This window comes from Urocitellus parryii, chromosome 1 (assembly GCF_045843805.1).
Source record: "Urocitellus parryii isolate mUroPar1 chromosome 1, mUroPar1.hap1, whole genome shotgun sequence".
In the NCBI taxonomy this organism is placed as follows: Eukaryota; Metazoa; Chordata; class Mammalia; order Rodentia; family Sciuridae; genus Urocitellus; species Urocitellus parryii.
Window position 1 is genome coordinate 9,847,843 of NC_135531.1, and position 26,323 is coordinate 9,874,165.

Below are 26,323 nucleotides of genomic sequence, written 5' to 3' on the forward strand. Positions count from 1 at the left end.
CTCCATAATGAGCACAGTCCTGCTACAGCTGGATCTCAGCCCAAAGAAGCCAACTCTGGACCTCTGAGCTCCAGAGCTATAAGGTAATGAGTTCATACGGTAATTAAGCTCCTGGGTTTGTGATAACCTGTTACAGTGGAAATAGGGAGATAATATGTAGGCAGTGATGGGTCATAGGTTGTCAGGGTATGTGTTCATGAGGTACACTTGAGCCTTCTCCAGGGAACAGGGCAGCTGCTTTTACCAGCCCAGGTGCCAACAGCAGAGGGCTACAGCACCCACGCATTCTGATGCCCAGACTTCTGTGTCTGTGGTCAGGACCTATGTATCATCCTCTCTTGTTCTAACCAGTAGGAGTTACTTGGCTTCTGGATGATCCAAGATGACATGAGCAAATCTAAATCTGGCAGGACCAAGGTAACCTCAGTATCTGCTCTGCATAAAGAAGTACCAAGAACAGGGCATTCACTGCCTCTTTGTCCATTTTCTTTACTCAACGGCCCAACCATTGGCCACTGACCATAGGTCCATGTTAAATGACTCCCTTTTCAGATAATTTCAATGAAGAAAATTAGGAACAGTCCTCCCAAAGGGTCAGGTTGCACACTGGTTGGTGACCGTAACTACATAGGCAATAACTGGTTACTATAACTAATACCACTTCAGACAGTTCATGCGGAAGAATACAACCTGGCCTCCTGGGAAGATGGCTCTGGTGTTTTGGCGTTGCTTTTTATACTCCTGTCTTTAGCTTTTCCATAAAACAGGATGGAAGGAGGTAGATTTCCCAAAGTATTGCTCAAAAATCCTCCCCAGAAGCATTCTTCCTCATCATTTCCTGCTTTGTTTGCAAGTCTCGTCACTGTCCTGGTAAGAAGTATAGGGTGGCGCTAGGCTTTCACTGCAGAAGAGGACAAAGCAGCAGAAAGGGCAGTGGGGCATGCGGGTACAGTCTTCCTGTTCATGCACTTACTGGGCACCTCTGGCCTTTCAGCCCAATTTAAGTTTATGAGCAAATCCCTGCATTTAATCAGAGAGTCTCAAGGAAGGCCCTTTTCCATGTCAATGTTTCCTGATACTCTCCAAGGTCTACCAAGAGGTTCAGGCCTCCAAGGTCCCCTAAGAATGCAAGCACTCTTTATCTGTGCCCAACAGCAAGCCACCGATCACCTTTTAAAAGATAAACAGCTTATGGCCAAGCAAGGTAAGGTGATGACCTGCTCGAAACCTCAAGGTTATCTCTCTGCTGCCTCTAGGGGCTTCTCCATGGATGCCAGTCTCTTCACGGTTAGTTGAAGGACTTCTGGGATCACAGACATCCAAGAATGTGTCCAATATTCTTACCCACTGGGGACCTTGAGACCTTCTTATTTGGGGGACCACCTTCAACAATCGTTCATTCTTCCCTCCCTCCCTCCCTTCTTTCCTCCCTCCCTTTCTCTATTTCTTTTCTTTCATGATTTTTCTAGATTTTTCTTTTTATTTTCATTCCTTTTTTCCCAATAGAACTTAATCATATTCCTAAATATAAAATATATTTTCTCTAGAATCCAGGGAGCTATAGCAAGTGTCATGTTCTGTGTTCACTTCAGGGAGGCATCAGGGAAAATTTTTCCAATCAGTTGAGAAACATTTCTGATTCCTCAGATTTGCCCTGTTGGGTCGCCCACATAGTTCTGCAGGACTGGCCAGCCCACCCCAGCTTGCCACATGGGTCAGCTAGTCCAGTTCTGTCAGCCTTCTCTCCTGCTTTTTTTTTATGGACCTTTGTTTTATTTACTTATTCTATTTGCTGAGAATTGAACCCAGTGCCTCATACATGGTAGGCAAGGGCTCTACCACTGAGCTACAAACCCAGCCCTCTGCTTCTCTTTTATAAGCCCAATAACTATCACGTTATCCAACCTGTATATCAGGTCATATCATATATGATGACGTTTGTGTCTCTTTGCTGAAGTTTTTGCCGTGGCTAAAGGAGTTAACATAGCTTGTGTGAAAACTGTTAAAATGGATTGTATGGTCTTTAGGGTAAAGACAAATTGAGATTGACTTTTTCTCAGAAACTGGGATTGGAAAAAAAAAAAGAAATTTTCCAGATTGATGATAGCCCTATAAACCCCCGGTGCCTATTGAGCTTCCTTATTAGCTTGAACTATATTGGATACTGTCAGAGCCCTAGGGAGTCCCAGTCTATTTAGACCCTAATGATCTATAAAGTAAAGCCAGAACAGCTGATTGGTCTGATCAAATAGGTCGTCTGTGCAGAGAGGGGCTGTGAACCAGGAACCTGCCTCTGCCACCTCCTTTGTCAGTAGAGCTACGGCCAGCACCTGTGTCTTATTCTTGTTTCAGGATTGCTGGGTCCTAGGGGCTTTGTTTCATGTGCACAACTACAACTGGCTTCTGCCACCATTGTCACCCTCTCCTGTGCAAACTCACTGCACACTGTATGGGTGATGCACATGGGCCAGCCAGATATGAAAACAGACCTTTTGTGTTTGAAGAGCCTGTTTCCATTCTCACTCGGAGTAACCTCTAGTTTTTCAGCACAAGGGCCATTGTAATGACACCAACGAGGCCCAGGAAATGGAGCTTCTCCACCTTGAAACTGGCCTCAGCACAAGGCTTCCGATCTCCTGCAGGAGAGCACCCGTGCCCTGCCCTGCTGCTCCTCCACACTCCTCCTGCACTGTACCCCCATCCTCAATCTGCTCCTTCCTCACTACATGAATTAAACCCAAACCTTTCTCCACAATCATGGTTTCGCCTCCTCTGAGCCTCTATCCAGGTCTTTAAAAAAAATCAGCAAAGGTAAACATACATACCCCACATTTTCTAGCAATTTTCAGAGGAGAGAAGACTGCAAATTCTGATTTCTTTTTACTCCCAAAGTACCTAAGTTTTTCTCCTCGGTGGACAAGACTTAGATGGTAGGTGGAGTAATTCTCCTCCCCTAAAGATGCGCACATCCTCATTCCTGAAACCTGTGAATACGTCACCTTACATAGGGTAAAGGGACTTTGCTTCTGTGGTTAAGTTATGTAAGTTATGTAATAGAGGAAGCGGAGACTCTGTGAAGATGGTCTGGGGCAAACAGGCGGGGACTGACAGAGGCTGGAGAAGATTCTGTAGCTCCTTTTGTGATGGCCAGACCATTCTGGATCTGCAACTACACAGCTTTACATGGGTGAGATAGGAACTTTCACAGTGTGTCCATTGTTCCCTTGATTCTGGGTGAAATACAACCTTATAGTGAATAGAAATTATAATTCAAAGAGAGGTTTTTCCATGGGTTCTTACTAAAATGCAGAGATAACTGAAGCTTTTAATAAGAAAATAAAAACTGACATCAAAACTTAAAATATGAAAACCGAATGTGGGGTGCCAATACATTGCAGATAGATGATGCAGAGAGGGGATGGGTGAACCTGCCTCTTGAAAGAATGTTCCCTTCAAAGAGGAATCTGTTCTCCTTTGGTGTCATCCAAACAGACCATGAGCAAGTAACCCTAGTCTGGGGGCAGAAAAACGGGCAATTCTCCAATAACTATCTGCACAGATTCAGTCTCCCCTTGCACATCTACCCGCACAACGGACACTACAGCAGCTGGGTGACCCCTGGAAGGCTCTGGCCTCTAGAGCCTCCAGAGGGAAGAGCTCCTTGGAAAAGGAAAGGTAACTCTGAAAAAGCCTAAGGGAAACCTGCCAATTGCACAAGCCAACATTTTGTCACTTCTGGGTGATATTATTTGTCTTTATGATATAAGAGAAAAACAGGGTGTTATCTAGGAAGGAAACATTATATTCTTGCCATATTTCTCCATCAACTATGAACATAGTAAAAATCTACATAACATCAAAATCCAGAGTGTCTGCATCTCATGGAAGAGGATAGGTGGTGTTCTCTTCCCCAGTGTACAAGATTGAGAGAACTGGCCTCCAAGCTGTGACGGCAGTGGTAGGAAAGACAGTGGTTAACCTAGGCACATCAAGTGAAGGGTTTCCAGTGAGCTCTGAGAAGTTCCCCTGGGATTTAAGGGCAGTGCCCATGGGAGCTGACACTCAGCCCCCCAGCCAACCCCGCCTCTTCATTTGGCTCATACAATCTCAGAGCTCACCAAGCCCTCCTGGAAAGGACACTGCTGCTGTGTCCTTGACCCTCTTCATTTGTCTTCATTGTCCTCCTGCCCAGTCCAAGCCAAGAGACAGCATCACCTGTGGATGGTGGCAAGAATGGTCCCCACTGCCACTCCACAGCTCATAAGGAAGTTGTGTGGAGACAGAGCTGAGGATGGTTTCTAGCATTCTTACTGGAATTCTCCTTGCTGGTCCCCAGATACCCATAGATATTGGATATGACATTATGGTTCACCTGCTGCTAGAGTCCAGAGAACATGCAAACAAGGTTTTAGAGCAGTTCTGGGAACGTTGTCTCCTTATATATCACTGATAACAGGAAAATGCATTTCAGTCATGAGAGTCAGTCTTGGAAATGGAAGACAATGTATACAAAGCCACAGGAAACACCCAAAGCATCCCATATCCCATCTCATATAACTAAATGCAAACAACAAAAGAGTTAATGCCTACTCAGGGTTTCACTTGTTATGCAAGAGGCAAATAAATTAAGAATGATTGTAAGTACAGGAGAACAATTTGAATTTTGAAGAGCTTTTAGCAAAATAGATGTTTTTTTTCCCCCTTACACGTGGGTTTGGTTAGAAGTGCACAGGGGCTATCAAAGCAGGAGAGGTATCATATAACCATCACTTACACAGCTTTTCTTGAAATATCTGCAAACATTTGTAATGATAAAGTATACCTACTAAGGAAGAGAGAAGACAAAACATCTGTGGGAAAGTTTGGGTAAAAAGACACACTTCTTCCATCCAGAATCTGATTCTTCCATCCAGAATCAAGTATGTCCTGAATTTTCCCACACTTAAATTAAGTCAACAGAGGATTTCATTCAACTCAGGTGGCTCTTCCCTTCCATGGTGTTCTGGCTTCAGTGATGTTTAAACATTTCCAAGATGGTGCATGCAGGGGCCAGAGGGGAGGGACATCGGTCATCTGCAGCTCCACCAGATTGAAGAGGTCTGAATCTTGGATTTAGAATGAAACAGAGCAACAACCTTGGTGAAGCTGGAAAAGTGGGCAGGGGCTCAAAGCAGCAAGTCCACTTAGGGTGGATGAATGAGGTCAGAGGTTGCAGAAATATAGTTCATCACAGAACTGGGATGAAATCAAGGACAGGAGAACTGTCCATGCATTGATCATCTATGCATGGATTTCACATGATATGTAGTTTTCTTGTGCTGTTTCTAACAGTATCTCAACAAGAGCAGTTCTGGAAACCTTGTCTCCTTATATATCACTGTTAACAGGAAAATACATTTCAGTCATGAGAGTCTTTCAGTCTTAGAAATGGAAGACTTAGAAATGGAGCAAGATGTTGAGATACTGGCTCTGGTACACAGAACCAGGAAAACATGGAGATGGTTTGGAAGGGAAAATCAAGAATGTGGCAGATGAACAAGATTCCTCTCCCTTAGTTCAACACTTTAGAGATTTTCCACCTGGAAACAAGGCCTGAGGGTGGTGAGCTAGCAGCAAAGTTTGACGGGAGGCGGGAACTCAGGTTTCCCTGCCACCTCTCCTAAAGATGAGGAGAAGGAATGGCCCAACAGAGAGCTGAAGAAGTTGAGGCTGTTTATAAAGTTGGATTATGTCCTCAAAGGAGGGCTAGTGCTTTAGGTAATAGGTCTTCTCTTCTAAAACATGAAATAAGCTTCTGAAACATGTCCAGGAAACAAGGGTCTAGGAGAAATCCTGGGTCAGAGCAGGCCCTCCACCAGGATGCACCTGCACCTGCACTGACGTTTGGACAGTCTTTGTCTCTTTAGCTCATTCTTGGAAAGACGACAGACCAAGGTGGGGGAGGGTAATAAGAAGACCCATTAAAATAAAAGGGAAGAATGGCCCAGAGAAGATGAAGTTAAAATAACCCAAAGCGAAATTAGCAAACCCAGCCCAGTAACTTCACAGACATTAGAAGGATACCTGCTTCTCTCTTCCCATGTCATGACCCAGATTTGAGATGGTGCTGTGGCTCATGTGTCTTGCAAAGAGAACCTGGTGCACCTGGAGGTCTTAATCAGGTGTCTCGTCTCAACACAGCATCAGTTTGAATCCCTAACTTCCATCCACTTATTAAGAGAGTCTCATCCCAGTCACATAGATCAACCTGCCTGTTACCCTCAGACCCTTGTCTCCTCCTGTCTTCAGCATCCCACCCTCAGTGGGCTCTTTTCTTCCCCCTTTCTTCCTCCTTCCCCTCCCTGCTCTTTCTCCATTGCTGCTGGGGTGAAAGGGAGAAGGAAGAGGTGTTCCCTTAAAGGCAGGTCACCAGGCTTCTGTCTTTCAGTGGATCATTTCTGCTGATGGATGTGGCATGTGGGCTACAGAAAGACTCCTCCAGACAGCTGTGCTCGCTGCTGCCCTCTGTGGAGCCTTGCTCTGGGCTTTCTGTTGCCTGCACCTTGCTTCATCCGCCCTGGCTGCCCTGCAGGAGCGCATCTGAATCCCCAGCACCTCGGTCTCTTCTCTCCTCCATGACCTTGCCTGGTCCACCTTCCTTTAGGGAACCTTAAACCTGAGGGAGTACAGTATTGCTCATTAGGTCTGACTGTACAGCTGTGTCACCTCCCCCTGTGCTCCTGCAGCCTGGGCAAGTCCCCAGCTCAGAACCTGAGCTGATAGCCAGCTGGGGTAAGAAAGAAAAGACAGACTCCTTCTCTTCTCCTCCTCCTCCCCCTCCTCTTCCTTCTCCTCCTCCTCCTCCTCCCCTTCCCCCTCCTCCCCTCCCCCTCCTTTTCCTCCTCCTCCTTCTCCTCCTCTTTGCTGTCTCCTACAAACTACAAGGCTCCTCCCATCCCTATACCCAGTCTTCCCCAGTGTGGATTCTCTCCCAGTTCTCCTGTTAGACATCTCAATGGACAAGACTGCGAAATTAGGGAGGTCGCCATGGCTATTACAGTGACCATAAAGAGACAATGAGGTGATAGTTCTTCTATAAACATCTGGGCTTATTATTTTTTGTATTTTTATGATATTTTTAGCTGTAGATGGACTTAATACTATCTATCTATCTATCTACCTACCTACCTACCTATCTATCTATCTATCTATCTATCCATCCATCTATCCATCTATCTATTTATGGGGGTACCAGGGATTGAACTCCAGAGTACTCGACCACTGAGCCACATCCCAGCCCTATTTTCTATTTCATTTAAAGACAGGGTCTCACTGAGTTGCTTAGCACCTCACTTTTCTGAGGCTGGCTTTGAACTCACAATCCTCCTGTCTCAGCCTCCTGAGCCTCTGGGATTACAGGCATGTGCCACCACCAGCTTATTTATTTAACTCACACGGGCTAGGCAAGAGCTCTACCTATCAGCTATAACACCAGCTCCCTGGGCCCTTTTTGACCTTGGTCCTGGTAATCATCCACTCATTTTCTTCTGGAGCAGTACAGCTGCTGATGTCTCTGTTCAGTGACCACTGGGTCCCATTTGGCACCTCCCGTGGAACTGCCATGATAATTTCTGAGGCCTCCCTGCCCTTGGGAGGAGGCCTTCTGCCAGGCCAGCCCTGATCGATAGGCCTTGGGGAAACCTGCTGAGGCTGTGACTGGCGATGTTGAGAAGCAAGGAGGAGAGAAGAGCTATCCGGACAGGGAACCAAGTCCCAAGGGCCGCGAGGCACAAGAGCAAAATGTGAACAGGAGACCTGTGCAGCAGGGAGGGGCGCCAGGGAGTCACCAGGCCCAGGCAGCCTTGCCTCTGTGTCCCTGCTCACTTACCTTCAAGCACAATGGTGCCTGATCACCAGCACTGGGTGCCTCCCGATGCCTCGTCTCTGTTGCTTCTCCTTGTTTGAAAGAACCATGATTGTGACTTCCCTCACACTGATACATATGGGTGGATCCTATCTGTGCTCTTCAGCTGTAACTCTGCCTCATCCTGCTAGCAATCTTGTGTTCCTATTATCTCCTCTGCCAAGGGTGACACGTGGCCCTTTCTGCTTCAAGTGCTGGCCCTATAGCTCTGGTTCTGCCTCTTTAAACATACTTCACATGTGAAGGACCAAGCCTTCAATAAAATTTTTTAAAAGTGTGTTGGGCTATCTTCTCCTCTTGCTCAGTGCAGCCCTGGCTCTGAGGTGCTCCCTGTGGACCACAGTTGGCACCCTGCATGTTCCTGCAGGTTGTCATCTCCAAGAAGCTTCAACCCCCCAGAGAGCTGACTCCTCCACAGAGACCTAGCTATCTACCCCACCCCATTCCTGGCCCCTTCCTCCTCCCAGCCTGAGAATATGCCTGATGAGGCCAGGTGTCTCCCTGGAAACAGGTCTTCCAGCTCTGCTCACCTTATTGCCTGCCTTTCAGCTTCCCCTCACTGACGACAGCAAGTCTCAAAAGGTGGACAGCTGATACACATGCAGCAGAGTATGTACAAAGATTTCGTCCATCAAACTAAAACATTTTATATTTAACTATTAAGAGATTTCTCTCATTAATCTTTGCAACAGATGCTAATAATAACTCATATTAACTTAACCATTTGATCTGTGCTGGCGGTCCACCTGTATTCTCTCTGCAGGGATATGGGGTCACTGTGCCATTTTATAGTCTGTTAGAGGTTCAGAGAGGTAAAGCAACTTGCTCAAGGTCAAGGTCAATGGAGCCAGAAAGTAGTACAGCAGCCAGGGTTCAAATGCAGGCAGCTTAGCCCCCAGCTGAATGGCATGTTGTCTACTGATACCTAGAAACTGAATATAGGCTCTCTTTCAAAAAATGTGGAACAATTTATGGTGAAGGAAGAGAAGAAATCATTCAAAGGCAATCAACTGAGAAGATAGATAGCAGCTTCTCTTGAACTATATGAGGTAGAAAGAATCAAGAATAAAGCAGAAATTATGAAGCACTTTAAGTGTAGTAGACAGGAACAAGTCTCAATTTTTTAACATATGAAATGTTCTAAACTGTTCTGAATAAAATCAAAATTGTGGGGGAGGGAAAAGTATGCATATTTTATACACAAAGATCAGTTTCTATGTTATAGTTAAAGAAAGATACTGTCAATTTGGAAGAAAACACTATCAAGGATATACTGACACCACAAGCATGCGCACACATACACACAAAGAAACCCCCACAGAGGAGAAAACTCCAAGGGACAGCATCCTTCAATCTACTTACCAGGTCTCAGTGGGTATGCCTTAGATTATATTTTTATGGGAAATTCTGACTTCACTGTAAGAAGCAGGCAGCTTTCCCTGATTCCACAAGGCTGGATTTCAAGTATTTTGTAAATCCTCTACAGCTGTGGATGTGCCTTTCCATACTCATAACCCAGGGTATTATAATGCCCCGTTGCCCTTAAAAAAAGATTCCACTGAGAGCCTGGTTTATGTTATCTTTTCTTAATTGCCACTCGATATGAAAAGTTCATTTCTTTAATAATAAAAATCTTTACAGGAGCTGGGATGATACAGCAAATATGAAGAAGCTACTTGGAGAGAGGAAAATACAGTCAGGATTGGTTTTGTAGGGCCAAGGTCCTTGTACTGGAACAGTGGAAGTTCATAACGTAAGATCTTCATTACTTCAGCTGCCTTTATTATACTGAGGCTCATTTTTCATGAAACAAAAAGGGACCAGGTCAAACCCTAAATGAAATCTTTTTTGTGTGTGTACTGGAGATTGAACCCAGAAGCATCTTTCTCTATGCTACCTCCCCAAACATTTAACAATTTTATTTGGAGAGAAGTTTTCAGTAAGTTGCTGAGGCTGGCCTGGAGCTTGGATCCTCCAGCCTCAACCCTGTGAGCAATCAGGATTACAGGCATGAACCACCACCTTGGGCTCTAAATTAAATCCTCATCACTGGTGATCAGTGACCACTTCTGTCATAAAGAAGAGACTAGAGTCAACCCTTCCCACAGGCAATGTCCTATATCATGACTGAGATCTGAAAAAAGGCACATTGTTTAAGTGAATGAAAACATCTTTTAACTAAAAAAAATTTTTTTTAATTATTCAAGTATTTAAAATTTTTATCAAATAAAATTATAATTAAATTTGATTGATTGACCAATGTGTAATTAAGTAAAATATTTTTAAAATTAAAAAAATTAAGATAATCCCTTTGGGTCACTCAAAAATGTGGAAATATTTTTCATTCTCTAAATATTTTTCATTCATACCGCGAATGCTGTCATTTAGGTAACCATTGGTGTGTGTGTGTGTGTGTGTGTGTGTGTGTGTGTGTGTGTGTGTATGTGTGTGTGTGTGTGTCCTGGCTCGCACATAACTCTCAGGTGTGAACATGAGTGTCCCTCTACCTGCCTAGTCCACCATTTTCATCAGAAGAAATGAGAAGAAATAGCATAAAAAAAACCTGAAATGATCACAACCCATGAAAGGCACTTAGCATTATCCCCAATCAATGAGATGCTCTTAATATTCTCACCTGAGCAGGAGTTCCCAGGAAAAAGAAGAAAGGATTTGTGAAAATGTCCAGAAGCTACCTATGTTGAGGCACCCTGAAAAGCCCCCTGAAGTCCATACACATAAGCCACTTGCCTGGTCTAACAATTTCTCTGAAACTCAATTTATTGTGACATTGCCAACAATGTAGGAGACAGTGTGGATGGCAGGCATTGTTCACACACCACTGACATCTATCCACCCTAATGGTGCCTCTGCCCATTAACACAGGTGGACCCGCTTACAGATCAGATCGCCATTGTCCATGAAAAGGAGCCGCACACATGTGGCGTGTTTGTGATCAGAACCTAGCCCCCTCTTCACCTCTCCAGCTTCCTACAACCTCTTTTAATTTTCTTTAGCTGCTTGGCTTCAGATCTCATCTCTGTCTACCTCTGACTCATTGCTTATGTGACATCCTCCAATCACACTGGCTGATCTGTGTTAATCGCTAAATGTCCGACTCTGGGTCAGGACGACCCATGGAATGCAAACTTCACCTAAGTCACTAGAGACTATCAAGCTGGACCCTACCTGGCACTCTCTCCTGAACCCAGAATCATTCTATTTATGCCGTTTTTTTCCTGCATTTCTCCTCATTTCTTCTGATGAAAACAGCAGGTAGAGGAAGACCCACTCACACCTGAGAGTTGTGGGTGAGCCAGGACACACACACGCACCCAGGTTTCCTAAATGGCAGCATTCGAGGTAATGTGTCTCTTAGAGACTGAAAAATGTTTCCACATTTTTAAGTGACCAAAAGGGATTATTTTAATTTTTTAAAAATAATTTACTTAAACATATATTTGAATTCTGGGAAGTGCACCAGGAGGCTCTCAAACCCCAGTTCACTAGGCCACAAGGAAAAGTTAGGACTGGGCTTTCGTCGATGATTTATGGCAGTGAATTCTCTACTTTGTACCTATAAGATCCAGCACCATTTTGAACAAAACTGAATTTCTTGGCTTCATTATATGAAATTTGTACAAGGCACTGTAATAAGGAATGAGCAAGGCATGATTTATGGCCTCCACATATAGGAGATTTAATTTTGCCTTTTGCTCAATGGCCTATCCATTGTGTGAGCAGAGTCAATACCAATAATGAAATGCAGACTGAAGGGCTAAATCAATCCAATAAAACGCAATAGAAAGACTAGAGGACTGAGTAAATTTGGAAAGGCTAGTGCCTGCAAGATTAGTATTTGGACAACAGGTAATTACGAAATTCAATAACTGTGTATGAAAACATGACAGGCAGCCATCCGTCACAAACAGAGAACCCATTACTAATAGTCTGGGCTCTGAGTAGGGATGAGAGAACAAAACAGGTCTGGAGGATTCTTATCAGAGTTTTGCATGCATGTACACCTCCCCATGTGACTGAGGGTGGAGAGGAAGGAAAGCTCTGGGCTGCTTGTTCTGGGTTTTATTTAGGCCCTTTGCACATCTCTGATCTTTGATCTCATGCTTTCCATTTGATATCGGGCATGCCCCTAGTCCTACACCACCCTTGCCTTCCCTCACCCCAGCCTCATAGGTACCAGGAACCATCATCATGGAGCCAGTAATCTATCAGGTACACTGAGGAGGGCTGGGATAATTTGAACCACTACTCAAGGGTCAGCTGTTGGCAGGTACTTCAAATACTAAGAGGTAATACAAGTGGCCTGGAGGGGACCCAAGCAAAGTAAAAATAAGTACACACTGATATACGCAGACACACAGATGCACGCACAGAGAAGACATATACATATATATATACACACATGTGCATACATATATTCTTAAGGTAAAATAGCTTCAGTGTCTTAACTAGGTTCCTGTGATGATGAGTGATGTTCCACCACTAAGCAGTCTGCAGACACCGAGTCCCTTAATCCCTTCAAAGGTATCCACATCTCTGTTTTAAAGGTAAGAGGCTCCAGTAGAAAACACTGGTTTGTTCCAGGTATTGATGAGCAGGGGGTCCAGCGTGGGAAGCTGCCTCTGTCTGATGTGATGTATGTGCCCCTTCACTGAACAGCCTCCGTGAACCACAGGGCATTGAGGGTAATTCCAGTGTGGCCACAAGTAAGTCTACAGCCAGGTGCCAGCCAGCATCGCTATTGAGGCCTCCATGCCTAGGCCGTGAGCCCGGAGCGCATACAGAGTCAGTTAGGAAGCCTGGTCAAACTACCCTGAACCATGACGCCTGTACGGCCAGACCAGGCGATCCCTTGTGATAAAGTTTTGCCAGATGCAGTGGTGCACGCATGTAATCTCAGTACTTGGGAAGCTGAAGAGGATTCTCTAGTTCAAGACCAGCCTCAGCAACTTAGCAAGAGCCTGTCTCAGAATAAAAAACATTAGAAAGGACTGGGAGACAGCTTCGTGGTAAACACCCCTGATTCCTGGATTTCCAACACTCCTTTCTGTCTGCTGCCCCTCATCTGAACAAGCTGATAGGAAGAATCACCCTGCACAAAAGGCCCCGTCCACAAGAGAGAATCCATTGCCTACCACCCCAGGATCTCAAGCCAGACCCTCTCCAGAACTCTCTCAAGCCATTTTTTGGAGTGATTGGCAGCGATGATGCTCATTCTGGAAAGCCTCACCATGTGGGTAACCCACCTTCTTGGTGTGAGAGTGATCTTGGCAGTCTCAACACTGGAACCACAATTTGAGTGGGATCCAGCTCACTTGCGGGTGGACACCACCACATTCCTGAGTCAACCTCAGGCCAACAGTGGACGGAATGCTTTCGTGGCCTCTGAGACACTTTCCAGGTTGCATTCTTCAGAACCTTACATGCTCGTGTATGATTCCCTCATCAGAAGTCTGTCCTTCAGTTTGTGTGGCTCCTTGGTTTTCTATTCAAATGACTAAGATGAGTTCCACTGGGGATGGGAGTCACATGACTTTGATGACTTTTTTAGGTCATTTTAACAGTAGGTATTTTTTCACATTTTAAGTTTGCCTTAGATGGGCAATATTTTCTCTGAATCTAAATTTGGCGGAATTCACACTTGGGGCTGGGTAGTTCTGGGTTCTTCCCTGTGAATTATAGGACGTTTTGCAGCATCCCTGACTTCTATCCAGTAGAGACCAATGGCATCACCACACCTTCCTCCAGTTGTGACAACCAAAATTGTCCCCAGACAGCAAATGAAACTGGGGAGAAAAATCACACCTGGTTGAACACCACTGCTCCACATTCATTCAAAAAAGAAATATGACTTTTCTGATAAGAATGGGCATAAACCAAGTCCTCTGTAGTCCCAGAGGAAGAAAGGGAAAAAAGATGAAAAGCTGCTGGGCTATATATATCCCAATGCGAGCAAGCAAAATCTATGATAAATTGCAATTATATCTTCAAATCTCTTCTTTCCCCTCTTAAACTAATTTAGACTCATCCTCAAAATTGCTTACACGCTATGGAGATGACTCATTATAGCTTATAAAATCTTTTTATAAAAAAATTGATTACTCAGCTGCTTGTATGCAAATTCTTTTCCCTTATCTGAAAAAAATCAGAGTTGCAGTGACCACAGTGATTTTCCAAAAATAATCACACACCGCAGTGTGCTATGCACTTTAGAGTGTTCCCAAAGAACAGGGCATGTTAACAATCATTTCTGTGCTGGACACAGACAATAGTCTCTTTAATGCATCACATATATCCATATTATATCTGATGTTACCTTTGTAAATGGCTTCAAAATGCTTGTTTATAAGACAAAGCCATTTTATTGCCTAACATCCTCATTCTTTCAATGAGTTCTCCAAGAAGGATAGGCCATAGCTCCTCATATTGATTGCAATTTGAGGAGATAGCAATTGATGCTTTGTCATTTTTTAGGGCTTAGAGGCAGAGATGACTCCAGAGATGGAATTCAGAAGAGGAAGGCACATCACACCCACATGTGCCATTGGTAATCTAGCCTCTGCTGCTCCTGGCCTGCATCCTTGGTCCTCTATGCCTCAGTATTCTAATGCTGGAAGAAAGGAATGAGGGTTCCATCTTAAAGAGAGATCTAAACCTGAGAACACAACTTTAGTTTAACTGACGTCTTTTCCCATTGACATTTCTCTAAAAGATTCTGAGTACTTACTCATCTGACACCTTTCATTTGAGAATCCAAGTAGTGCTTACCTCAGCTTTAATTTTATTGTCTCCAAAACAGAGGTGTTGTAAATAGGCTGCAGCATTAGACTGGACTGAAGGAAACTGATGTTGCAACATCTGGATCACTTCGGGCAGTTCTGGGTCTCTCCATCCAAATTCTCTGAACAAAAGGAAGGCAGGAGAACATGAGGATGAGCCCTCTAGACTGTGGCATCTGGTTAGCACACTGATGAATTGTACATACTAGTTTACACAGAAATACTTCGCAATTGTTGTTCTGGTTTCCTTACACATAGACGCATCTAAGAGAGCATCCTGAAAAGATCAACTCATGTAAATAGTTTTTAAGTGCACCCATACACATTGATTATCTAAGATTCTAGACACATAGAGCTGGGTATGGTGGTGCACGACTGTAATCCCAGCAACTTGGCAGGCTAAAGTTCAAAGCTGGCCTCAACAATTTAGTGAGGTTCTTAGTGACTTAGCAAGACCCTGTCACAAAATTGAAAACAAAAAGGGCTGGGGATGTGGCTTAGTGGTCAAGTGCCCCTGGGTTCAATCCCTAGAACTTAAAAGGAAAAAAAAGATTACATGTACATACATACCTATATATGTGTGTGTGTGTATATATATATACACACACACATGAAGTTAAATGTATCAACTCAAGTTCCACATTTATAAAGATTATGATTATGAAAAACAACAAGATGACCCATGATCATATTAATATAGACACTTTTTTTATTTGGCTTAAGTGGATACTTTGTAGAGATCACCTTTTCCTAGTATATTATTTAAAAAAAAAACTGAGGCATGGCATTTAGCTAAATTTTCAGATATGAGAAAATATAATTCATGATAGTAGGTGATGCTGATATCATCATTATTTTCATTTTCATGGTTGCTGTTTTTATAAACTTACTTTAAAAATAGAAGAAAAAAAAGGAGAGAATTAAATTACAGAAGATGGGGTAGAGAGAGAAGAGGAGAGGGGAGGGGAGGGGGGATAGTAGAGGATAGGAAAGGCAGCAGAATACAACAGACACTAGTATGGCATTATGTAAAAATGTGAATGTGTAACCGACGTGATTCTGCAATCTGTATACGGGGTAAAAAATGGGAGTTCATAACCCACTTGAATCTAAAGTATGAAATATGATATGTCAAGAGCTCTGTAATGTTTTGAACAACCAATTAAAAAAATAGAAGAGCTTTAGTCCTGAAAAAATTAGACAAAAATTTTTTAAAAAAGAAAAGATAAAACATAGACCTATTCCCTTAATGCTTTTCTGGGGACAAAAGTACAAAAATCAAAATGACATTTTAAGAGGAAATTATTTATTTAAAGACATTGATGTATTCACAAAATGTTAATACATTTTATGTACTAAATATTCTTTTCCTGAATCCTCCTTCTTACATCTGACCTACTCCAAAAATCTATTTTTTAATTTAAACTGAAGGAATATGCTCTAATATCCTAAATCAGAAGGGATATTGTACCATTGTCCAAATGGATATTCTTTTTTTGAAATCTCTCGGCTCAACCAGTTAGATCACAATGCTGTCAGGACCAACTCTATGGATTCTATTCTTGAAGCAGAGAACCAATTTTTAACTGAGAAATAAAAAAGCAACCTCTGAGACCACAGATAAAAACTTGACCCCACAAGGCACAGAAGGGTGCTATTTATCTGAAAGATGGGCTACGGGAGGAATGAGATGGCTGTGCAGCATCTACTCCTACTCCTCGTGAAACAACTCAAAAGCATGCGTCCTACTGATGCCAGGTCAGCGCTGTCATCTGCATGGAGAAGTCATGAAAAATAGGATGGAAAGGAACAGACAAAGGTTAAAAGTTTCCTCATAGGTTCTAACCTGTTCTCTTTATCTTTCCTTTATCACAACTGGTAGAGCTGTCAAGAAAACCCTGAAACGTGTTGGTGCTTGCTTTACTGAAGACACTATGAAATCGGAAGGCTTTTGAAGTGGCTTTGCTTTTATTGGAAAGACAAAGCATTTGATTTCATGTGCACTGACTATTCAATAAATCTACATACCATCGGAGGCAGATACATGCACATTCTCAACAAGACATATAGCACAATACTACATTTGCTGGGAAACACATATAAGTGACTGCTGATGCTGAATCCTTCTTGATATTTGATCACAGTAGAAAACCATTATAGACTAAATATATGAAGCTGGCTCTTCTTTCAAATTTAATTTCCTTTTGTTGCATGATCCCAAACCATCTCTGCAATATGAAGATAGCATGGTCCTTCTCATGAAAGTAGCTCTCTAGAATTATATGCCTTGCAAATCACATCAAAATCCGCAGGGCAGCTACAAATTTAAGACAATGGGTGGCCAAGATGAATTCAGTAAGTTTAGGCTATTGGGAAGTGATTAGTGAAGAACTTATTTCAGTCTATTTTATTAACCAGGTGGTAATTGATTGCTCTATTAGACAAAGGCTCATGGAACATACCTTTTGAACAAGAGCTTCAGGGGAGAAGACTTAGAGACTTTTTAAACACACGCATACAATGTAAACATGTGTATCCACATGTCACTCCCCAAAATTCACATGGGACTGATGAACATTCCTAAGAATCATGAATCCAGAAGAGATCCAAGCTCCCTACTGATAGGTCAGAAGGAACTTGGCACCAGCTTAACCCCTCTTCTAGCCACAAACCTCTGGAATCTCAAACACCCACCCATCCCTATTTCTACCTCCACAGACCTAGTTCTGTCAGTCCCCTCCCACCTCACTGCCCTTCCCACTGTCATCTACCCATACGCAAATGCACTTGGCTATCTCCATTTCCTGCCTCATACCCTAGATGGCTCCCAGCATTCCTGGTAAAGGGACAGGAGGTCCCCTTGGCCTTCTATATTGCATCCCAGCTCCCTGTGCTGGTCACCCTGGAGACAGGTGGGCATCACTCTCTCCTGCTCAGTTCCTTGGCTACTTAGGAGGATGATCTCAGGATTTGGCATCAGAAAAACTGGAAAAGAGTTCAGAACTTGAACATCTGTCTTTAACTCTTATATCTTGTAAATATGGGATAGTCCCTTAGTCTTTGTTGACTTTGGCTTCCATAGATGAAATAGAGAGTAACAGCATAATCTAATAACAGAATAGTATCACAGAGAATAATAGCACTGTTCTCATGGAAGACACCATCAATTGGTAAGTGCTTAGTAAACTACTCAGAGCTAGATATATTCTAGTAATTGTAATGCTAAGATTGCTACAGGGATATATTTTTCTTTTGTAATTCATGTAACACCGTCTAATTTTCTAAGAACCTCCCTTTTATTGACATGTATCCCTTTGGACATTCTGCTTATGTGAAGAAACAGAAGTGAGAAGAGAAAGATTGCTTTCGCTTGTAGCAACATTTGCCATTTTGAAACTATTTTCTTTTTTGCTTTTCCCTCAGAGGCAGGGTGGGTTAATGGGAAAGGTGTTTTGGATGGAGCCAGACCTGGTTAGAACCCTGCTGACCCATCAACTTTCTCTGTAGCCATGGGCTCAAGTCTGTCCAGCTTGCCCCTGAGCCTCCACAGGTCAGAATGCGGTGGGGAGCACTTGCCACATAGGTGCACTTGGAGTCCATCTGCCTCCCTGAAATCGTAATTCCTGCTCTGGTATATGGTGGGTGATCAGCAATAACAGGCACAGATGGCACACAGTGTAGGCTCTCTAGAAATGTCAGGTGTTACATATAACCAGACAAAGAAAAGGAGAATAAGAAGCAAGAAGCATCTATAATTTTCTAAGAAGCCGAACTCGACACTCATTTGTTACTGGGCTTCACTTCAGAATGTTAATGGAACCGGAGAATATGCAAATGTAACCTTTTCTTCATTAAAGCTTGTCACATAGACCAACAATATTGTGACTAAACCCTCACTCATATATGGACTGTCTGAGCTGTTAAAATCACAATGCTCAGCACAGAGCTAAATAGCAAACAGTTTGAAGTTCTTTACAAAGTTAGACTGGGATTGAAACCAAAGAGTTGGAGGACTGTCATAACATTTGATTAAGTTTCCCCAAGGAAAAGAGTGTAGAGACACCCAGGGTCCTCACAAATTCAAACTTTGGTTTCCGACATAGCTTCATGTCAGAGGGGACACTGCTCACTTTGAATGCAACCTGAATAACTCCCACTGGGAGCCTGACTGTATGGAAGTTATATAAAAGTGTGGAAATCTTAATCATTCATGAACTTTTGAACTTTTTTGAAGTTTTAAAGACCATACTGACTTTGAAATTCATATCTAGAGCTATGAAGATAGGCTGCTTTGTTTTTTATGCTGCTTGTTGATTAAGTTGGAAGGGCTGAAGGGCGATATATATATATATATATATATATATATATATATATATATATATGATTTTTAAAATAATAAAAAGAAGACACGTCAACCCAAAAGAACTTATCCAATGATACACACATGAAAGCACTAATGTCTCAACCCTCATTCCTGGATAGTTTATAACACAAAACATATAGGATAAAGTTAATCACAATTTTTAAAAGTATTTGCTTTTTTTTTAAAGAGAGAGAGGGGGAGGGGAGGGAGAATTTTTTAAAATATTTATTTTTTAGTTTTTGGCAGAGAAAACATCTTTATTTTATTTTATATGGTGCTAAGGATCGAACCCAGCACCCCACGCATGCCAGGCGAGTGCGTTACCACTTGAGCCACATCCCCAGCCCAAGTCTTTGCTTTCATATAAACAGTAGCACCAGAATTAGGACTATGTAGAAAGTGAGTTCAATTGTTACATGGCTGTTAGACAGAAAGGGCTTTCTTCAGGCTTTCCATATTGAGTTAGATGGAATTCCCTGAACCGCATCGTAAGCATTATTCATTCCACCATGCCTTATGGGGCCAGCCTCATGATGGAGCTGCCACTGTGCTCCACAGACATGTGCCCAGCTCATGAGGCACCTTCAAGTCACCTGCCAGTAGAAGAGAAATTAACAGAGAAGAAAGGGATCCCACTGGAAAGTCAGGAGGGAGAGATCCAGGATGCTCTACACCTGCCCTGTGTTTGGTTTCTGGTCAGAATAGGTGGGAGGCTGGACAGTCACCCCACATGACCCAGGTCCTAATCCCTGGTATGGTGAGTGTTGTCTTGTCTGGCAGATGTGACCACATGAAGGGTCCTGAGATGGGAGATCATCCTGGATCATCCAATGGGCCCTAAATGCCATCACAAGCATCCTTGAAACAGGGACACAGGAGACTGGACACCGGTGGAGGCAGTGAAACAGGGAAGTGAGAGGGGAGGCTGCTGTCTCTGCAGACGGAGGAAGGAGCCAGGAGCCAGGAAGGCAGTAGTCTGGAAGCTGGAGGAGGCAAGGGGACGGACCTCCCTCTGGAAGCTCTGCAGGCAGCAGGGCACCAGTGACAGCTTGTGTGGCACAGAGTACCCGAGTTCAGACTTCTGGCGCACAGAACTAGCATGAGTAAAAGTGTTTTGTTTTAACCCAGTAATTTTGTGTTAGCTTGTAAAAGCAGCTGCAGGAAACTAATGCAGAAGACCACCCACTGCCAAGACCTAGCTTCTTGGCCTCCTCCTCAATTCCAGGTCTGAGAGTCTCTCGTGTGACATCTGTTTACCAGGCATTCTCTTCTGTTGATTGACTCTGACTTCCTGGCCACTGTCTATAAATCTATGTATTTGAAAATGTAACATACATGATCTGCATCTGGCTCCCATAGGGCCCAGGAGCCTCCACTTCTTGCCATGTTCCTACCACCCCTGCCTGCTGTGCCCAAGGATCCAGCCACAGTCCGCCCACTCCACCTGCCAGTGTTTATGGGGCAGCCACTGTGCCTTCCCACCAGGACACAGCACTGAACAGAGCAAATGTTCCTGCCTTTGGAGAACTTACTTTCAGATGGGAATTGGTAATTAATTGTTAAAAGAGAAAAACAGATTACTTCTCAGGTCGTACTAAGTGAAGAGGAGGGTGAATAATGTCCCCCTTGGAATCCTATCGTATTTGGAAATACATTTGCAGACATAACTAAAGATTGAGACAAGACTATACAGGATTGAAATGGTCCTAGGTACAAAAAGAGTGTCTTTTTGTAAAAGACAAACGGGAAGAGAGGGAAGAAGGTGGTATACAGATGGAGGTGGAGACTGGGGACAGGCAATGGCAAGCCAAGAAACACTAAGGCTACCTGGCAACACAAGAATCTAGGAGGAGGCTTGGATGGAGTCTCTCTCAAGCCTCCGGAAGGAACCAACTCTCCAACATTGTGATTTCAGACTTCTGATTGCCAAGCACTCAGAAGCAGATTTCTGTTACTTGAAGGTGTTCAGCTGTTACAAGGTTATGGCTGCCACAGGAAACTCACTTAATGTGATGGGAAAAACAGCCTGGAGATCAGGACAATCAGAGAGAGCAGAGTGTCCTGAGAAGCAAAGAGTTTGGGTACAATTTGCAGGGTGAGCCAGCAGGGTTTGGATGGGTGCGTGTGAAGTATGAGAAAAGGGGGCTCTTGGAGACCCACTGAGAACCCTCCTTCCTCCCCACACATAAGGGTGTCTTCTGTCACTCATCTCAGATGCAGCTTGGACCAGTGGGGCAGGTGGGGCAGGCTAGGCCACTTTTTGGAGACTAGGACCTTTTATTTCAGAATAAGGAGGAATGATTTGAACCAGCAAGTTTTCTACTGGCTGCTGAAGTGGAGAGAGACAAACAGTAAAATGATGACAAAATTGGTTCCTTTGAACTATTGTGGGTACTAAGTGTCTGGAAATAGTCTCTGCCAAGCAATGGGCTTCTTCTCTGAATTCAATCTAGAAGAAGTTGAAGAGGAAAAATAATGTACCATGATTAGCCAAAAGTTATGATATTATTTAGCATTTGAAATTACATATAATTTAAACATCAATGAATTGCTGCTTCTATTGAAGACATAAATATTTTAAAAGATGATTAGGACAAAGGATCAGTTATATCATAACACCTATGTAGTGTCAATTAACTTTAAAGTACTATTTATTTATTCATTAAGGCTACTAGATGTTTCAAGAAAAATATGGTACACAAGGAAAAATTAATAATACATGTACATAAGAATGGAGTTGCTCTGATTGAACAGGTTCTTTTTGGTGGCAATAGCCCAAGGGAAAAGATTGCAAATTAGTACCCATAAAATTTACCTTGTAAAACATAATGACTTTATGGAAAATGCTTATATTCTACAACTATGTACCTATTTTAAAATTAATAGCCCATATTGTTCCTTAGAAAAGCACCTAGATGTGTGGACCCAGAGTGGGAACTGGAAGGAAAGAATTTGATACTCAGGACATTAAGATTAGAAGGACAGCGTGTAAGGATGTTTGATCCACAGCTTTTAGTCTGTCGATATCAGGAGAAGATCAGGATTATGCCTCCAGGTTAGATTAAGAATTTGAGAAAAAGTAACAAAGGCCCAGGTCACTTCTAACATTTTTTATGCATATTTGGATATGCATATGTATCTGTGTGCTTATGAGTACATTTGTGTATATATACATATATATGTGTATCTGTGTGCTAACGTGCACACATATGTATATGATGTGCTTGCATGTACATATGTGTATATATTTACAAATCTGTGTATATGCATACATACACAAAATTGTACAATGCACAGACACATATATTTTACATAGGTAATAGGGTGGTATTTGGAAAGAGTAAACTTCAAAAGCAAGTTTCTAGCCATGTCAAGGCCAGGGAATCAAGAATAGGATTTGGCTTAAATTAAGTGATCTCGGGCAGATTCAGGCGTGAAGGGCTGTGTTCAGTATAGGTGTTTACCAGGATGTGGGGGAAAGTCTATGACTCAGTATCTTCAAAAATCTTATTTTTCTAGGAGGAGGGAAGAACAGAGCCCTGCTCAACCCGTGATGGACAGAGAAACGGCAGTCATGCTGGCCAGGCTTGGGAGTTGTGTGGTCATTTTTTTGTGGTGTGGATGACATTGTTTTGTCTATATTCAAAGATGCTAAAGGATAGTGGAGACTTTGTTAGGATCCATCATGGATGCAGGACCTTGCCTGTGGTTCATTAGAGGTGAAGTGCTCACGTTCAACAGGAGAGCCTGGGTCTGACAGATGCCTGCCGGGTGGGCTGCCAGGCCTCGCTCTTCCCGACTCACACCTGGGTGTGAGGCCACCCTGTGAGGCCATCAGGGGCACATGGGAAGGGAAAGGAAAATGCTGAAGAGAAACTTCCCATTCTAAGGCTTACTGCCTCTGCAGAAGGGTCATTCTAGGGCAAGAATCGTGTTCCAAATCTTTTTAACAAAACTACAAGTTAAACAGGAAGAAGAAAAGGAATTGAACCAGTTGATTTGTCGCCAAGAGCTCACATGCTCTAACTCTGTGTCCTTACAGCCTGAAATCTCCCAGAGAGCAAGTGTGACACTCAGTGAATCACCTGAAGAGTGACCTCATGGATCACGTAGTTCTAACCAGGAATCCATTAGGAATGGGAGGGAAGCTTATTGAGTAGTGGTTGTGTTTAGTTGCTAAGATAAGAGGAAAAATAAGACACCACAATTCCATAATTAGGCCTATAGTAACTAGTGCCCCTGTCAATAATAAGGCAAAACCACCCCTCTAAGTGCACTACTCCATGTTGCTCTTAAAGGAATCCTAAGGAAGATTGAAATTCTTTCTCATATATATATTCTTTTTGGCACTGGGCACTGGGGATTGAACACAGGGGTGCTTTATCACTGAGCCACATCCCCAGCCCTATTTTATATTTTACATAAAGACAGGGTCTCACTGAGCTGCTTAGCACCTTGCTTTTGCTGAATCTGGCTTTGAACTTAGGATCCTCCTGCCTCAGGCTCCCCAGCCACTGGGATGACAGGCATGTGCCATCACACCTGGCTTATTTTTCCTTTTGAGACAGGGTCCCACTAAGTTGCTGAGGCTGGCCTCAAACTTGCAATCCTCCTGCTGCATCCTCTCGAGTCGCTGATATTACAAGTATGCACTAACATGTTCAGCTCATCATTACTCTCAATATAAAAAAAAAGGAAAACAAGTACAATGTCTGAATAGCTATTCACGATTACTTCTCATTACTAGGCATGAAGTACAAGGGAATTCCATGGGTGTTTCTTTTACCTTATTTCACAGTACATTTGATATAAAACTATTAACTTATTTCCATCTTACTGTCTGGATTTTTCCAAATGTAAAATACGGACACTGTTTTCACTCTTCAGTTTGAATAAAACAACCAACATTGGATACTCATTAGTAGTCTCTGCAGACCATGGATCAAAGGGGTGTCAAAAGGCCAACTGTATACCCTCATCCTAGATGATTCTATAGCTGGGCAGCTGAATACATTGGCCAGCTTATTTGTAAAATGTAATAATAATAATAATAATAATAATAATAAAAATAATAATAATAAATTCATTTCAAGATGATGATATCCAATTACCTTTAACTTGGACCTGTTGATAAAGTTTTAGATGAGGCTTTTATTACATTGTGTGTGGCTAACTCACAGTAAATGGTCATGACTTATTTGAAAATTAACTAAAAGTTTTCAATGAATTTAAAAACATTTTCTCCTATTGTTGCCACAAACCTCTATAATTTGAAATGGGCAGGGGGGTAGACAAGGCAAATGGAAGAGGTTTGACTATAGGAACAAGAGCCAATGGTAGATAAATAGAAGTTTACTTATGCAAATAACCAAAGATACATTATTTCTACTACCTTTCCACTAATTATGAATGATAGTTTCTGTGATGGAGCTGTAGCTCACATGTGTAAGGACTTGGGTTCAATCGCTATCTCCACAAAAAAGAAAAAAGGTAGTTTCTTCATTAAAGCATTTTTTCAATACACAAGAAATACACTGTTTTAAATTCTGTCTACATGGTAGCAAACCAAAGCCACTAGAAAAAAAACACCTAGAATTTGGATCTTTAAGAATGATAATTCAATATTTAATTATTATACAAATATATGTTTTTAAACAAAATTTTCTTTTTCTTTCCTTTTTTTTTTTTTTAGTAAGAAGTAACTGAATAATTCTCAATACTTGACTTTATAGAGTTCAAAAAGTTCTCAAGCTGTGTTGGTTCACAGGGCCCTTTGCTATAAATGTTTCACAGTGTCCCTGGGACAAAAGAAATAACTGACAGTCCCATTCATTAAGTGATTAGATCCAATGACTTTAGAATTATCTATGCCCTGACCATTTGTGTTTTGGGGCACCAGGCAACTTCTCAAACACCGGATTCAGAAAATGCCATCTTTATTTTGTCTCCTTTATTGACATGTCTTTACTTTTAATCATAGAAACCTCTGAAAATCCAGGTCTGCAGACTTATAAAGTCATCAGGGGGAATGTTGGACAACAGGATTTTGAAGCTGAACTTAAACTCATGCTTCAGTTGGTGTCCAGCAGACTCTATTCTATTTCCCTCTAGAATTTAAAGTCTCCCTGGGAGCTCCTCTGAGTTTGCTGTGTGGCCAGGGGTCCTTGGTGTGTTAACTGGGAAACAGCAGTGAGTGAATGTTGTTAACAGTAGCTGTGACTTGAACCTGAATGAGAAACTGCAGCATAATGATCAGATATTAGTGGAAGGGCAGATGGTTCAGACACGAATGGAAGTTTGTTGGAATTTGTAGTTGAAATTCAGGATTTCAATTAAGCAACTCAGTAAATCAGATGAAGCTAAACATCTGTCGTTTGGGGAAATAAAGTATCACTCTAACAGTTTTCTTTTTTAGGTGTTTCAAAATGTATCATTCTGTGACTATGAAAGAACTAAATAATAGCAATGTATTTATTGTTAAATATTTTATATTTACAATATAAAAATACAAAATAATTTAGGGAAAATATCCACATTTAAAGTCACTTTCGCCCTCCTTTTCTATTTGACCTGGGCAAGGGCATAGTACAATGGGATCATGAAACATGACGAAAAGTACCACTTTAGTGCCATGCTATCACTGAAAACACCTATTTTAGTATATTCAGCATGCTCCTCACTGTATGAAATTGCTGTTGACGTCTTCACTATTGCATTTGACTTTAAGGGACCTTCCTTCCCACCCATTTCTTGCCCTTTCTCCCCAGCCTTTCTTGGGCTGCTATGTAAGGTTTAAACTGCAGAAGAGAGAATCACATGAGGGACTAAGAGCCAGAGAAAGCAAATGAATATAGTGATGGGAAACTCTGCTCTTGGATGAATGTAACAAGCAGTTTTTTGTAGACATGACTGTGCTGGAATGATCCAAAGTTGGAAGAATGCAATACTTCCTCTCTACCTCTAGAGACAATTAGAGATTTCATTATCAGAGTGATTATCTGAGGTGCATACTACTACTTTACAAAAAGCACTGGCATAACTTCCTTTCATGCAGAAGTAAGTCGACATAGTGAAGACCTTGTTCTTATTGAGCACATCCTTTGTTCCTAGGAACTGCTTCTGTGCCTTACCCATTTCTGATCACCACTCCTATTGAGGTAGAGTGTTAATATGCCCATTTTACAGATGTAGCTGCTGTAGCACAGAGTCTATCAGCACTTTCCCTAAGGTCCAGAAATAAACAAGTGATGGAGGCAGAAT

The 26,323-nt window shown here is 42.4% G+C and overlaps 1 protein-coding gene across 2 annotated transcripts in view; it reads right to left on the bottom strand.

Moving 5' to 3' along the window:
* Positions 1-26,323, bottom strand: part of Ctnnd2 (catenin delta 2) — a 706,435-nt gene that overhangs the window by 230,032 nt on the left and 450,080 nt on the right. For both annotated transcript variants that reach the window (XM_077795427.1, XM_077795424.1), the window contains exon 9: positions 14,690-14,822. In XM_077795427.1, the coding sequence (XP_077651553.1) occupies positions 14,690-14,822 (133 nt within the window). The remainder of the gene's footprint in view (positions 1-14,689; positions 14,823-26,323) is intronic.